This window comes from Haliotis rufescens, unplaced genomic scaffold (assembly GCF_023055435.1).
Source record: "Haliotis rufescens isolate VD_foot unplaced genomic scaffold, xgHalRufe1.0.p SCAF_21, whole genome shotgun sequence".
In the NCBI taxonomy this organism is placed as follows: domain Eukaryota; kingdom Metazoa; phylum Mollusca; class Gastropoda; order Lepetellida; family Haliotidae; genus Haliotis; species Haliotis rufescens.
Genome location: NW_025963902.1, coordinates 12852733 through 12869906, shown reverse-complemented (window position 1 = coordinate 12869906; position 17174 = coordinate 12852733). Strand labels below are relative to the sequence as shown.

At 44.4% G+C, this 17174-nt stretch overlaps 2 protein-coding genes across 4 annotated transcripts in view; one reads left to right on the top strand and one right to left on the bottom strand.

Moving 5' to 3' along the window:
- LOC124117352 (piwi-like protein 1) overlaps positions 1–15651 on the top strand; it is a 28702-nt gene extending 13051 nt beyond the window's left edge. For all 3 annotated transcript variants that reach the window (XM_048401261.1, XM_048401263.1, XM_048401262.1), the window contains 8 exons: positions 334–521; positions 1756–1907; positions 3864–3988; positions 5855–6032; positions 8589–8739; positions 9926–10048; positions 12147–12294; positions 13659–15651. In XM_048401261.1, coding sequence (XP_048257218.1) covers positions 334–521; positions 1756–1907; positions 3864–3988; positions 5855–6032; positions 8589–8739; positions 9926–10048; positions 12147–12294; positions 13659–13775 — 1182 coding nt within the window. In that variant the 3' untranslated portion in view covers positions 13776–15651. The remainder of the gene's footprint in view (positions 1–333; positions 522–1755; positions 1908–3863; positions 3989–5854; positions 6033–8588; positions 8740–9925; positions 10049–12146; positions 12295–13658) is intronic.
- Positions 14126–14572, bottom strand: LOC125382960 (uncharacterized protein Mb2118c-like). The gene has a single exon (XM_048401346.1). It carries the CDS (start codon positions 14570–14572, stop codon positions 14126–14128), a length of 447 nt encoding a protein of 148 aa, XP_048257303.1.
- Positions 15652–17174: the final 1523 nt, after the last annotated feature.

The following is a 17174-nucleotide window of genomic DNA, read 5'->3' as shown; positions in this document are numbered from 1 at the left end:
ACTTGTTTACTACTCTTTCCCCACTCCCCCCCCCACACCACCCATTTTACAAGCAAATTTACTTTCCGATTCAAGCCAATATTTATATACATCTAAAACATTATTTCATATTTTCTTAAACGTCAAATGTTCACTCATTTTGGGAAAAAACCAATAGAATGATGAATAGGTGAGTGTGAACAAATATTGGTGAAAAGCCCTTCATCCATTACCCAGGGTACAATACAGCTTGAGTATTTTTTAATTCAGATTAAAACCTTGCCATGCTATGTGCTTGTAACATGTATATGTTGGTTCAGTTCATGTTTTTGACATCCATGCAATGCCTTGCAGTTCTTTTACAACCCTCAAAATGCGGAGTGGTCCAGTAGCGTGCGGGGCAAGAAACTCCTGGTGACTGTTGCTCTTAGCAACTGGATCGTCCTCTCTCCCAGCAGATACAAACATTTGGCCATCGACTTTGTGCAGACTCTCAAAATGGTGGGGCCACCGATGGACATGAGGTTCTCACCGCCGGAATAGTAAGCGGAACCTGCCTCAACACAGTACAGGGCTTAGAATTAGTCTTGAACAACCCATGCATTCGTAACATATCTATCAACGCTCACGCATCTCGCGTGAGTCTCACACATTTATCACCTATGTCACACTCGCACAAGGTTGGAATTCTCACGTATTCATATAAAATGTAGATAAAAATATAATTTTTCAGAATACATGCTCTCTAAGGCCATTAAAATGGTCTTAAAATCATTCATTTGTGGGTGTGGCTATCCCCAGCCCCACCACCCACCCCCCCGCCAGCGGGGCTTGGAGGCCCTGCACCTTGGCTTCTCACGCATTTAGACATCCAGGGGTTGACAGCTATGTCATAACAGGCGACTAACGGGATCGGGTGGTTAGACTAGCTGACTTGGTTGATGCATGTCATCATACATCTCGATTGTGAAGATCAGTGCTCATCATGTCAAGCACTGGATTGTCTGGTCCAGATTTGATTATTTACAGACGGCCGTCATATCGCTGGAATATTGCTGAGTGCCTGCGATAAACAAACAAATTATGGGTGTCATGACTTGTAATGTTATGTATTGTTATTTGTTTTGTGGGTCACGTGATACATGTTGCGATACTTAATTTGCACTGAAATCAGTTAATACATGCATAAATTTGACAATGATTGCCAACATCCTAAGGGATAATGTAAATCCGGCTAGGGTCGATGCAGGTAGCAATGGTACTGTAAGTCCCCATGGACCCAATAGCATTGTTAGGGGTGGTCAGGTAGCCTAGTGGTTGAAGCTTTTGCTCGTCACGCCAATGACCCCGGTTCAATTCCCGACAAGGGTACAATGTGTGAAGCCAATTTCTGGTGTCCCCCGCCTTGATATTGCCAGAATATTGCTAAAAGCAGTGTAAAACCATACTCACTCACTCACTATGGTGATCTACCTTTAGCTGCTGGCGATCTGTAGCCCTTTTTTATTAAGTATTGTTACATATAGTGATATCTTTTTATGGTTGTACACTAGTTTTAAATATTAATCTGTGATATTCTAGTTATTTTAATGTCCATCGATGACAGGTTTTTATTTAATCTAAATATATGTATTCTTAATGTATAACTTCTCATCACGATATGGCTGAAATATTGCCGATGTGACGTTAAATATTAACTCACTCATCCATGTTGCCTTGTCGAATGCCTTGCATAACACACATGCTTACTCCCAATGTGGTGTGTGTTTTGTTCAGTATTTTCATTGATGATGACCGGAATGAAACGTATGTGAGGGCTCTGAGGAACTGTGTGACCCCTGACATCCAGCTGGTGGTGTGCATCGCCAGCAACAACAGGAAGGACCGATACGATGCCATCAAGAAGTTCTGTACATGCGAGAGGCCAGGTCAGTTGGATAGCATTGCAGAATTCTTGGAAACCATAGAGGGGGAAGTTAAAAATTTATTTAAAAAAATGATAATAAAATAGTGAAGAAATATATGATTATAAAACTGTTTAAAGACATTCTTTACAGGAGCCACCGAACCAACGTTGGTGGGAGAGTTTTTCCCATTTGTCCGGGGCCCTGTTCCACAAAGATATCTTAAGTCTACGACGATCATAAACCTGTCATAGTATGGGAGTTACAATCATCTTAGCGCTAAGATCGCTTTGTGGATTGTACAAAGGGATTGTAGCGTTAAGACGATAATAACTCCCATACTGTAATACTATACCCAACATCCCCATATTTTTGACTGACATGAATGTTCCACATTGAATCAAACAATGACATATGAAATATTATTACCGTATTCGACGTAATAAGCGCCCCGCTCTAATAAGCGTCCACGTCGAGATTTGCTAATATATTGGCTTGTGAACAATCCCAATTAGCACCCCTTCCGACCCCTATTCGCATATAATACGCACCGCTTCCTTCCCCTATTCGCATATAATACGCACCGCTTCCTTCCCCTATTCGCGTATAATACGCACCGCTTCCTTCCCCTATTCGCGTATAATACACACTGCTTCCGACCCCTATTCGCGTATAATACGCACCGCTTCCTTCCCCTATTCGCGTATAATACGCACCGCTTCCTTCCCCTATTCGCGTATAATACGCACCGCTTCCTTCCCCTATTCGCGTATAATACGCACCGCTTCCTTCCCCTATTCGCGTATAATACGCACCGCTTCCTTCCCCTATTCGCGTATAATACACACTGCTTCCGACCCCTATTCGCCTATAATACGCACCGCTTCCTTCCCCTTTTCGCATATAATACGCACCGCTTCCTTCCCCTATTCGCGTATAATCGAACCCGTGTGTTATATGCACCCTTTATTATTGGCAATTTAATTCTGGAAAAATATATCTGTCATACATAAGCATTTCAGGCTGCTAGCATAAACCACAAAATTTATCTTTCACTCTGATTTTTTCACCAAAGTAATATTCTAATAAGAGCCCCCTATTTCTAATTTTGACACACCCTGCGCGTTTATTATGTTGAATAAGGTACTGTCTTTTTTTTAAATCAAATGGCCCAGCTATGTGGATAGCGTCACCCTGGGGAGTGGAAGTTTGGTGGTTTCATCCCCCGGCCGCATCATACGATAAAACGATAAAAGATGATACTTGATATTACCCTGCCTGGCGCTTGGCATAAAGGGGCTAAAACAAGGACTGGAAGGCTCGGAGTCAGTATTCTGTGTCTGAGGGGGGTATTCATGTTAACTGCTGCATGGTATCTCATTGGGCTAGCACTATCAAATTGGCATTAGTCCGGACTAGTGGAAGCGCGCGCACGCACGCCCCATTTCACCTCACTTCACACTGACTGGTGCTGGGTACTATGGGGATAAAACAAGAACTAGTAGGCTCAGAGTCATAATGAATAGGTAAACTGTATGTGACATCAAGATGGGTCACTTATGAGAAGTAGATTTGATGGAATACATGAATTGGAATATGCCTATATCATATGTTACTTGCAGGAAAACCCCGTGAAGATCCGGGGTAGAATAGGTCTTCAGCACCCCATGTTTGCCGTAAATGGCAACTATGCTTGTAGTAAAAGGCAACTAACGGGATCGGGTGGTCAGACTCGCTGACTTGGTTGATGCATGTCATCGATCCCAACTGCGTGGATCGATGCTCATGATGTCAATCACTGGATTGTCTGGTCCAGACTTGATTATTTACAGACCGCCGTCATATAGCGGGAATATTCCTGAGTGCGGCGATGAACAACAAACCAACCAACTTGCAGGAAATGTTCTTAAGTAAAGTGCCATGTGTCTGGGAGCTGAGTGGAGATATCAGCCATGTCAGTTGTGGTCTTTCCTCTTGCAGTTCCAAGTCAAGTCGTGTTACAGAGGACGCTGTGTAAGAGGCAGATGATGATGTCGGTGGCTACGAAGATAGCAATACAGCTCAACTGTAAACTGGGAGGAGAAGCGTGGGCGGTGGAGATTCCTGTAAGTGCAGACACTAGTGTTACAACCCGTGAAGATCCGGGTTAGAATTGGTCTTCAGCAGCCCATGCTTGTAAGAGGCGACTAATGGGATTAGGAGTTCAGGCTCGCTGACATGTTTGATGAATGTCATCATGTCCAACTGTGTAGATTGATGCTCATGATGTTAATCACTGGATTGTCTGATCCAGACTTGATTATTTACAGTCCACCGGACCGCCTCCGTGGTTTAGTGGTAGAGTGTCCACTCGGAGAGCGGAAGGTCAGGGGTTCGATCCCTGGCCATGTCATACCAAAAGACGTTAAAAGATGGTGCTTGTTGTTACCCTGTCTGGCTCTCGGCATTAAAGGGCTAAAACAAGGACTGGTCGGCTCGGCGTCAGTATACTGTGTCTGAGTGGGGTATTCATGTTAAACTGCGGCATGGTATCTCAGTGTGCTAGCACTATAAATTGCATCAGTCCAGACTAGTACAAGCAGCCACACACATACATACACGTGCATGCACGTCGCTATATAAGTGCAATAATCTTGGACGCGACGTTAAACCCAATTTCACCTCACCTACAGACTGGAATATTGCGGAGTGTGGTGTACAGTAAACAATAAACAAACAAACAAACATGAGAAGTGGAGATAGCTGTGAGAACTGCATGCTGTCAGGGGGGCCTGGGATTATGTTGAGTGAGTGAGTGAGTTGAGCAATATTCTAGCTATATGACAGTGGTGGACACCAGGGCTTTTCACATTGTGCCCGAGTGGGGAATCGAACCCGGGTCTTTGGCGTGACAAGCAAACTGTTTAACCACTAGGCTATGCCACTGCCTCTAATTATGATACTGAGTGAGTGAGTGGGGTTTTACTCTGCTCTAAGCAATATTCCAGCAATATCAGGACGAGGGACACCTATATGGGGAATCAAACTTTGGTCAAGTGGTACAAGTGAACACTTTAACCACAAGGCTACCCCTCTGCTCATAAGATGATAAACTATCGAAGGCGTATAGAGTGTCCAACAGTACAGGTTTACTCCCTAGAAGAGGAGACGTTGGCAGCAGGCAACAGAATTTTCTGAGGGATTGTTATCTATTATTGTACTAAATGGTAGGGCAGGGACGGGTAATTTGGGTACTCGGGTCGGATGGGTACTGAGTAGGACCTGGCTACCCACAGGACTACCCGGACCCAATGTGAGTTACATGATATATTGTTAATGACATGTATATTATCTTGAACTCCATTGTAAAACTTCAAGTCATTAGTGTTCACTTTCTTTCCGTCAATGAATGCATACCTTCAGACTTTAATATGTTTGAGTAAAGATAAGGCTTCAGTCAACTTAAGTGTATGCATGACCAGATCTGTCTGTACGTGTATCTAGATACATTTTGCCAGGGCTACGGTCAAACTATTCATAATCAGACATTTTGTACCCATCTCTTGAGAACCACGTCAGGTACCCGAGTAGGATAGGCTAATAGGGATTGGGTATTGAGGGGGTTGGGATTCTTGCTTTTTCAGTTATTATTACAGTATCTGTACTTAAATAATCAGGACATACCTTGGGAAATATTCTGAAAGTCATTTCACGAAATCTGTGTGACACCCACTCTGATTTGATATTTTCTACTTACTTATGACTTAACTGGTTGAGGGGCGCAGCAATTAAGTGTGCAATCAATCAATCAATCAATCAATCATTCAATCATTCAATCAATCAATCAACCAATCAAACTCACTCACTCACTCACTCACTCACTCACTCACTCACTCACTCACTCACTCACTCACTCACTCACTCACTCACACAAATGGTTGTAGACCTTGTCACAGAAAGCTTGTATAACAACAACACCCTCATTTCTTCAGTTCACTACACCTTTCATGGTGATTGGTATCGACACATACCACGACTCGTCTGTGAGGAACCGGTCCGTGGGGGGCGTGGTGTGCAGCATCAACAACACCTGCACCCGCTACTACAGCAGAGTCTGTTTCCAGGACAGTCACGTCGAGCTGGTCAACGGGCTGACCACGATCTGTACAGGTAACACATTGTCCAATATGAGTGTATGGACAGGTAACACCCTGGCAGTGTCTGGTAGATATGAGTGTATGGACAGGTAACACCCTGGCAGTGTCTGGTAGATATGAGTGTATGGACAGGTAACACCCTGGCAGTGTCTGGTAGATATGAGTGTATGGACAGGTAACACCCTGGCAGTGTCTGGTAGATATGATTGAATGTATGGACAGATAACAACCTTGCAGTGTCTGGTAGATATGATTGAGTGTATGGACATGTAACACCCTGGCAGTGTCTGGTAGATATGATTGAGTGTATGGACATGTAACTCCCTGGCAGTGTCTGGTAGATATGATTGAGTGTATGGACATGTAACTCCCTGGCAGTGTCTGGTAGATATGATTGAGTGTATGGACATGTAACTCCCTGGCAGTGTCTGGTAGATATGATTGAGTGTATGGACATGTAACTCCCTGGCAGTGTCTGGTAGATATGATTGAATGTATGGACAGGTAACATCCTGGCAGTGTCTGGTAGATATGATTGAGTGTATGGACAGGTAACATCCTGGCAGTGTCTGGTAGATATGATTGAATGTATGGACAGGTAACATCCTGGCATTACCTGGTAGATATGATTGAGTGTATGGACAGATAACAACCTTGCAGTGTCTGGTAGATATGAGTGTATGGACAAGTAACACCCTGGCAGTGTCTGGTAGATATGATTGAGTGTATGGACAAGTAACACCCTGGCAGTGTCTGGTAGATATGAATGTATGGACAGGTAACACCCTGGCAGTGTCTGGTAGATATGATTGAGTGTATGGACAAGTAACACCCTGGCAGTGTCTGGTAGATATGAGTGTATGGACAAGTAACACCCTGGCAGTGTCTGGTAGATATGAATGTATGGACAGGTAACAGCCTGACATTGTCTGGTAGATATGATTGAGTGTATGGACATGTAACTCCCTGGCAGTGTCTGGTAGATATGATTGAATGTATGGACAGGTAACATCCTGGCAGTGTCTGGTAGATATGATTGAGTGTATGGACAGATAACAACCTTGCAGTGTCAGGTAGATATGATTGAGTGTATGGACAAGTAACACCCTGGCAGTGTCTGGTAGATATGAGTGTATGGACAAGTAACACCCTGGCAGTGTCTGGTAGATATGAATGTATGGACAGGTAACAGCCTGACATTGTCTGGTAGATATGATTGAGTGTATGGACAGGTAACATCCTGGCAGTGTCTGGTAGATATGAGTGTATGGACAAGTAACACCCTGGCAGTGTCTGGTAGATATGAATGTATGGACAGGTAACAGCCTGACATTGTCTGGTAGATATGATTGAGTGTATGGACAGGTAACATCCTGACAGTGTCTGGTAGATATGATTGAATGTATGGACAGGTAACTCCCTTGCAGTGTCTGGTAGATATGAATGTATGGACAGGTAACACCCTGGCAGTGTCTGGTAGATATGATTGAGTGTATGGACAGGTAACACCCTGGCATTGTCTGGTAGATATGAGTGTATGGACAGGTAACACCCTGGCAGTGTCTGGTAGATATGAATGTATGGACAGGTAACACCCTGGCAGTGTCTGGGAGATATGAATGTATGGACAGGTAACACCCTGGCAGTGTCTGGTAGATATGAATGTATGGACATGTAACACCCTGGCAGTGTCTGGTAGATATGATTGAGTGTATGGACAGGTAACACCCTGGCAGTGTCAGGTAGATATGATTGAGTGTATGGACAGGTAACACCCTGGCAGTGTCTGGGAGATATGAATGTATGGACAGGTAACACCCTGGCAGTGTCTGGTAGATATGAGTGTATGGACAGGTAACACCCTGGCAGTGTCTGGGAGATGTGATTGAGTGTATTGACAGGTAACTCCCTGGCAGTGTCTGGTAGATGAGTGTATGGACATGTAACTCCCTGGCAGTGTCTTGTAGATGAGTGTATGGACAGGTAACATCCTGGCAGTGTCTGGTAGATATGAATGTATGGACAGGTAACACCCTGGCAGTGTCTGGGAGATATGAATGTATGGACAGGTAACACCCTGGCAGTGTCTGGTAGATATGAGTGTATGGACAGATAACACCCTGGCAGTGTCTGGGAGATGTGATTGAGTGTATTGACAGGTAACTCCCTGGCAGTGTCTGGTAGATATGAATGTATGGACAGGTAACATCCTGACAGTGTCTGATAGATATGACTTAGTGTATGGACAGGTAAAACCCTGGCAGTGTCTGGGAGATGTGATTGAGTTTTTGGACAGGTAACAGCCTGGCATTGTCTGGTAGATATGATTGATCGTATGGACAGGTAACACCCTTGCAGTGTATGGTAGATATGAATGTAATGACAGGTAACACCCTGGCAGTGTCTGGTAGATATGATTGAGTGTATGGACAGGTAACACCCTGGCATTGTCTGGTAGATATGAGATTATTGATAAATAACTGTCTGGTAATGTTCAATAGATTGTTGTGACATTTACAAGTAGCACAGTGTTATACTGTATGTCTAACAGTGTCTCAATCTATTTCAGCTGCTCTGAGAAAGTACCAAGAAGTAAATGGCGTTCTCCCTCAGAGGATCTTCATCTATCGTGATGGTGTTGGAGACGGCCAGCTGGAGGCCGTCGTCAGTCATGAGCTGCCCCAGGTCATGGAGAGCTTTCAACGCAGTGGACAGGAATGGTAAAGCTACAACACTTGCATCTCTCTGTTGGATGCCACACAAACCAAGAATATGTTGTCAGGGGAGTACTACATGTAGAGCTACAACACTTGCATCTCCCTGTTGGATGCCACACAAACCCAGGATATGTTGTCAGGGGAGTACTACATGTAGAGCTACAACACTTGCATCTCTCTGTTGGATGCCACACAAACCCAGGATATGTTGTCAGGGGAGTACTACATGTAGAGCTACAACACTTGCATCTCTCTGTTGGATGCCACACAAACCCAGGATATGTTGTCAGGGGAGTACTACATGTAGAGCTACAACACTTGCATCTCCCTGTTGGATGCCACACAAACCCAGGATATGTTGTCAGGGGAGTACTACATGTAGAGCTACAACACTTGCATCTCTCTGTTGGATGCCACACAAACCCAGGATATGTTGTCAGGGGAGTACTACATGTAGAGCTACAACACTTGCATCTCTCTGTTGGATGCCACACAAACCCAGGATATGTTGGCAGGGGAGTACTACATGTAGAGCTACATCATGTAAATCATCATGTCTTGTGATGTTTCATATCAAATTTCAAACTTTTATTGACCAAGTTTGTTATGCCTGTTTATTCACCTGAATTCGCTGAAGAATGCGATAACGCTCATCAATTATTTGGACCCCGTTTGATTTTTAAGATGTCTGGACAGAAAATTTAAATGTGCGGCAAGCAATATTTTAAACCAGACATTTAAGATTCCCAATCTGACATGTCCGGCGCATATGACCGTTTCCGGACCCCTGCTTGTATATCTGTTAAATGTTCACATTGACCCAGTCCTTCGAGGAGTGAGTGAGGGACTTGGGTTTAATGCCGCTGTGAACAGTATTTCACTTATATAACTGAGTGCAGCTTAATGTGGGAGGAAAGCCCGAAGTGATGCAAATCTCATATGTTTAGCACTTTGGTGAAACTCACAAGCATGGGTATGGTGCTGACAAACCTAGAAACATAATCAGGGTTGAACCGGGATTCGAACCCACTATCACAGGTTCCTGGCGTGGCCAAGGGACACAACTCTCCCAGCAACTTTGACAACTGTGTCTCCCATTGAGAAATGACAAGGGAAAAAGAAGTATGATTTTGAAATTATTTTTTTTCAAATCTTTACTTCAAAGGTTATTTTGAGCTTTTTATTTCAGTCCACGTGTGTCGTTCATTGTGGTGAAGAAGCGAATTGGCACAAGACTGTTCTCCAAGACCAACCGTGTGAGCAACCCCCCTCCTGGCACACTAGTGGACTCAGTCATCACCAAGAAGGAATGGTGAGCTCAGAGCTGGGAGGAGATCTAGCATCTAGTACTCATTCCCCACCTTTAATTTTGAAGCTGCTGACAATGAAAAACAGATGTTTAGGCTTAAAAAAATAAAAGAATTGGTTCTCAGGCAATGACTTTTGAAACTATAGAGCGGTCAGGCGGTGTTTTTGGGTTTGTTTTGGTTTGTTGAAACTAGTATGTAACCAAGTAACCATCATCCAGGGAAAGGGCCACCCTACATAAAGAAGCATACAAACTCCTATTGCTGATGGGCGGTGCCTGAGAACCAAGACTATTATATTTGGAGGAGTGGGGGATCCGGGTTAGAACAGGTCTTCAGCAGCCTATGCTTGTTCCTAATGAAGATCCGGGTTAGAATTGGTCTTCAGCAGCCTATGCTTGTTCCCCATGAAGATCCGGGTTAGAATTGGTCTTCAGCAGCCTATGCTTGTTCCCCATGAAGATCCGGGTAGAATTGGTCTTCAGCAGCCTATGCTTGTTCCCTGTGAAGATCCGGGTTAGAATTGGTCTTCAGCAGCCTATGCTTGTTCCCCCTGAAGATCCGGGTAGAATTGGTCTTCAGCAGCCTATGCTTGTTCCCTGTGAAGAACAACACACTTGAATAAGATCGGTGCTAATGATATCCATCATTGGGTTGTCACGTCCCGACTTGATTATTTACAAACAAAGGTCATAAAAGCTCCTATTGCTGCCATGACCATAACATTAGGTGTGTGCGCACTGCTTTTTTGTGCATTTAAGGGGATGTAAGCACATGCTATATTGAATCGTATTCTTCTTAACATGCTTAAGTATTAGGTTTTTTATATATTTTTTGAAAATGGAAATAAAAGCAATACATGTGGGAGACTTTATGATTTTGGGATGGTGCTTATTTTTTTACCCTTACAAAACTCATTTTTCGCATTACAAAACTTTGGAGCCACTCATTGATATTGGTTGGGATCTCATCACAGGTATTGTCACCACTTCTGATATTAAGAGAATGACTTAAGAAATTCACTAGAAGTCACTAAGATGTAAGTTGTGGAATGTTATTACGCTCACTGTTTCAACCCTGACAGTAATGTTCTGCGTTGTTTCACAGTACCAAAAGACCTAAAAGATGGCACTTGTTGTTACCCTGCCTGGCGATCGTCATTTAGGTGATTAACAAGGACTGGTTGGCTATAACACTGGAATTAGTCCAGAATAGTAAAGGCAACCACACACACATCTGTATGCATTGTGCTGAATAAGAGCAGTAACCTTGAACAAGATGTTAAATCCCATTTCACCTCACCTTACCCGTCTCACCTCAACTTACCCCACCTCAACTCATCTCACCTCACCCCACTTCATCTCACCTCAACTCACCCACATATCTCCTCACCTTACTGCATCTCACCTCACCTCATCCCACTTCACCTCACCCATCTCACCTCAATTCACCCCATATCTGCTCACCACATCTCACCTCATCCCATATCTCCTCACCCTACCCCATCTCACCTCATCCCACTTCACCACACTCATCTCACTTCAACTCACCCCATATCTCCTTACTCACCTCACCCCATCTTACTTCAACTCACCCTATTTCACCTTACCCATCTCTTCTCGCCCCATCTCAACTCACCACATCTCAACTCGACCCATATCTCCTCACCCTACCCAAGCTCACCTCACCTCAACTCACCCCCATATCTCCTCACCTTACTGCATCTCACCTCACCTCATCCCACTTCACCTCACCCATCTCACCTCAACTCGACCCATATCTCCTCACCCTACCCAAGCTCACCTCACCTGATCTCACCCTATCTGTCATCACCTTACTCATCTCACCTTACCCCATCTCAACTCACCACAACTCAACTCACCACATCTGATCTCATCCCATATCTCCTCACCCTACCCCATCTCACCTCACCTGATCCCACCCTATCTGCCATCACCTCACCCCATCTCACCTCACCTCATCTCACCACATCTCAACACAACACATCTCACCTCACCCAATATCTCCTCATCCCCACCCCATATCTCCTCACCTCACCTCACCCCATCTCACCTCACCTCACCTCACTTTGTTCCATAATAGGTACGACTTCTTCCTGGTGAGCCAGTCAGTGAGACAGGGCACGGTGTCCCCCACCCACTACAACGTCATCTGGGACGACTCCAATCTTCTTCCGGACCGCATGCAGAGACTGGCCTACAAGATGACCCACCTGTACTACAATTGGCCGGTCAGTATCACAGCTAGAACTATCTCGTGTCTCACTCTGGCAGTGTGGGTTGGAATCTCGGATGGGACTCGGCCCCAAAAAGTACTAGAATCTGTACTGTACTAAGAAAGTGTTATCCCAAATATAACATTTGTTACATATGACCACTTTCTAAATGGCATTGTGCATTCATAGCTTTCCGCCATGTGAGCCATGCCAATTTCACTTGTCAGAGGGGTACAAAAAGTATGTGATCTAGAATACCAGTTGATGGACTTTTATTTTGGTGGAAGCCACAGTGGCTGTGGGTTAGATCACTGACTTTGTGTGCTGGCGATTAGGTGCCTCACTCTTGGAGTGTGGGTTCCAATTCCATATGGGATTCAACCCCAAAGAGTACTAGAATCTTTGCTTTACCTAGAAAGTGTTATCCCAAATATTATGTTTGTTAAACCTTATGTTCTACCAATTCCCACTCACCCATGATGATCCGGGGTAGAATAGGTCTTCAACCCATTCTTGCTGTAAAAGGCGACTAGGCTTGTCATAAGGGGCGACTAACAGGATCGGGTGGTCAGGCTCGCTGACTTGGTTGATGCATGTCATCGTATCCCAATTGCGTGGATTGATGCTCATGATGTCAATCACTGGATTGTCTGGTCCAGACTGGATTATTTTCAGACCGCCGTCATATAGCTGGAATATTGCTGCGTGCAGCGTTAAACAACAAACAAACAAACAAACAAACAAAATAAACCAGTTACACTCCATAGGCATTCAGGCTTAGAATAAGCTGGTAATCTGGTCTTCAGCAACATATGTTTGTCATAAGAGATCAAAATTGATTGCATCGTACCCAGATGGTGTTGGATATTACTCACAGTATCAGTCACTGGATTACGATAAAGTCAAAATGTATGGACAACAAGTTCTGGTCTAATGCATGCAGTGGCATTTCGATGTAGATTCTAGTACCGTTATGACTAGTCACTGGATTGTCTGGTTCCGACTTGATCATTTACAGGCCAGTGTCATATAGCTGAAACTTTGGGGAGTGCAGGGTTAAGCAACAGAAACTTCTAATTATGATTTGATTCCATCACAGTAGCGAGGAATAGATCCCCAATGCTCTAAGAAGACTAAAGAGGAGCATCTTCCTGAGGCAAGGGAGTTAACTGACTTTAAAAGTCCAATTTCCACCCTTGCCGAACTAGGCTGGAATTTTGGGGTTATATTTTGGCTGGACTAACAAGTCGATGCATAAAAGGAAATTGATAAACTCATTGTTGTTGATTAATAATTAATCATATGGAACTGCATTCAGGATATGTGGATAATTTGATCCATCTTCTTTGTCTATCAACGAGTTATCCTCTCTGTTTCAGGGGACCATTCGGGTACCTGCCCCATGCCAGTATGCTCACAAACTGGCGTTCCTCGTCGGTCAGAGCCTACACCGGGAGCCATCTCCACACCTGGCTGACAGACTCTACTACCTGTAGACAAGCTGTCTCCAAGTGTGTTGGATTCTAGTTGATGTTAGCTGATGCATCTTTCAGATGTTTGAAGGTGCCCTTGTATTGATTTCGCCTCTCGGATTGGCCTGGCCCCTTATATTGGCCTGGCCCCTTGTATTGGCCTGGCCCCTTGTATTGGTGTGGTCTGGCCCCTCGTATTGGCCTGGCCCCTTGTATTGATTTGGCCCCTTGTATTGATTTGGCCTCTTGGATTTGCCTGGCCTCTTGTATTGATGTGACCCCTTTTATTGGTGTTGCCCCTTGTATTGATATGGCCCCTCGTATTGACCTGCTCCCTTGTATTGGTGGAGTCCCTTGTATTGATGTGACCCCTTTTATTGGTCTGGCCCCTTGTATTGGCCTGGCCCCTTGTATTGATGTGGCCCCTTGTATTGGCCTGGCCCCTTGTATTGATGTGGCCCCTTGTATTGGCCTGGCCCCTTGTATTGGTCTGGACCCTTGTATTGGCCTGAACCCTTGTATTGGTGTGACCCCTTGTATTGGCCTGGCCCCTTGTATTGGTCTGGACCCTTGTATTGGTCTGGCCCCTTGTACTGGCCTGGCCCCTTGTATTGACCTGGCCCCTTGTATTGGCCTGAACCCTTGTATTGGCCTGGCCCCTTGTATTGGTCTGGACCCTTGTATTGGCCTGAACCCTTGTATTGGTCTGGACCCTTGTATTGGCCTGAACCCTTGTATTGGTGTGACCCCTTGTATTGGCCTGGCCTCTTCTTTGGTGTGGCCCCTTGAACTGGTGTTGCCCCTTGTATTGGCCTGTCCATTTCTATTGGTGTGGTCTGGCCCCTTGTATTGACCTGGTCCCTTGTATTGGTGGAGTCCCTTGTATTGATGTGACCCCTTTTATTGGTGTGGCCCCTTGTATTGGTGTTGCCCCTTGTATTGATGTGGCCTCTTGTATTGGTCTGGCCCCTTGTATTGGCCTGGCCCCTTGTATTGATGTGGCCCCTTGTATTGGCCTGGCCCCTTGTATTGGTCTGGACCGTTGTATTGGCCTGAACCCTTGTATTGGTGTGACCCCTTGTATTGGCCTGGCCCCATGTATTGATGTGGCCTCTTGTATTGGCCTGAACCCTTGTATTGGTGTGACCCCTTGTATTGGCCTCGCCCCTTGTATTGGTCTGGCCCCTTGTATTGGCCTGGCCCTTGTATTGGTCTGGCCTCTTGTATTGGCCTGAACCCTTGTATTGGTGTGACCCCTTGTATTGGCCTGGCCCCTTGTATTGGTCTGGCCCCTTGTATTGACCTGGTCCCTTGTATTGGCGGAGTCCCTTGTATTGATGTGACCCCTTTTATTGGTGTGGCCCCTTGTATTGGTGTTGCCCCTTGTATTGATGTGGCCTCTTGTATTGGTCTGGCCCCTTGTATTGATGTGGCCCCTTGTATTGGCCTGTCTCCTTGTATTGGCCTGAACCCTTGTATTGGCCTGTCCCTTTCTATTGGTGTGGTCTGACCCCTTGTATTGACCTGGTCCCTTGTATTGGTGGAGTCCCTTGTATTGATGTGACCCCTTTTATTGGTGTGGCCCCCTTGTATTGGCCTGGCCCATTGTATTGGTGTGGCCCCTTGTACTGGTGTTGCCCCTTGTAGTACCTGGCCCCTTGTACTGGTTTTGCTCCTTGTATTTGCTGAACCACAGCACAGGAACAGTTGAACTTCTATTAACCTTGGTACTATTTTACTTCACAATGTGTTATACAATGTACCATGTCATATGTTAGTCCTAGCTGTGCATGGTTTACATGTTGTGCTTTATACAAATTAATTGGACTGTCAATGACCTTATGTTTATTGTAGCTTATATATTTGTCATTCATAGACTAATAAATGACATACTTAATAATAATGGTATTGTGCATATTTACAATGAGCCAAATCCACACCCTAAAGCATGTTCAAAGCACCACATGATTACCAGTCAATGGATCAGTGCTCTCTCCATTATGTTTCTCAGCTCCCTAGGGAGTATACAACCCAAGCAGCCTGTGAGGAAATAGAAGGTTGAGGGGTTACAGTTTTCCCTTCAGCAAATCCAACGTCTGGCAGGAGGAGCGACAGGTGGAGGCCGTCATTTGGGCACTGGAGTTTACTTTTACTGAACCTTTGAGCTACAGGTGTTACTCAAAGGGACTATTCACCCCAGAAATAGTCACCTGAAATCGTGGTATGAACTTTGTACTCCATACAAAAGATATATATTATTTAGGGGTGAAAACATCAGCTGTACTTTGCTAACTGTCTCAAATCGTTTGCCTCCACTCTGAAGCTGGCCAATTTACGTGCAGCATAACATCATGTGCGTACATGACTATGTTTATCATCACCTGATCATTCGGATGCAGCGTGGGTAGCACACAACAACATGTACTCTGCTTATGGACAGATAATCGAATTCAGATAGAATATCAATTTTCACGAAACTCCAGAGAGATCATATGCATGCATCTGAAAACTCTTTGTCTTATTGACATATTTTGTTTGAATTTGTGATTCTTTTGCAGTTTACAAGGATCTATTGCACACTTTGTAAACAAATACGTTTGAAATCAAGTAGAAGGACATCCATTTTTGTATCGCAGTATTGGAAGCATTGTGGCATAATTGGTTCAGAACATCCCCAATAAACAAAACATGACGTTGAAACTTCACAGCATTCATCCCCGTAACTACTTACGACCTTAGACTTTATTTTGCTAATGAGTAGCTAAGTTCAAGTGTTTCATACAAGAAAGAACAACACTCGTCCATGAGATACTGTTTTAGTACAGTTGGTGTATTTTAAAACATGTTTCAAATGCGCTCGTAATACAAACATTTTCTAATGGGACTCCTTTAGTGATCTACGTTTCTTTCTATTATGGAACCTGATTAAGCACCATATTCTCATAATGTAAAAAAGCTGAAATGAAGAGGTGAAATTTGCAGCAACGCAATTGTGTTGCCGTTAAATCATACCATGCATATCAAGAAGGTGTTTGTGATAATATTACATTGAGCCCCTGAAAAATTGTGTTTATAACGATGTATACGTTTCTTTTGACCACCATGTCAAGCATCTGGGAATTGTTGACGGTGAAGCGAAAATGCAGCAGAAAAGGTACTGATACATTTGTGCTTCACATAAATGCATGCGTGTTAGTGTTACGGTCATCTTATAGTTTTACAGAATGTGTCTTTGAGATCATATTTCCTCCTACGTCAAGCTGACACGCTTATTACTAGAATACTTTTCAAAGCGAAATTGAACCCAAACACGGATCAGGTGGTCAGGCTCGCTGACTTGGTTCATGCATGTCATCATATCACAAATTGGGTGAATCGAGGCTCATGATATCAATCACTGGATTGTCTGGTCCAGACACGATT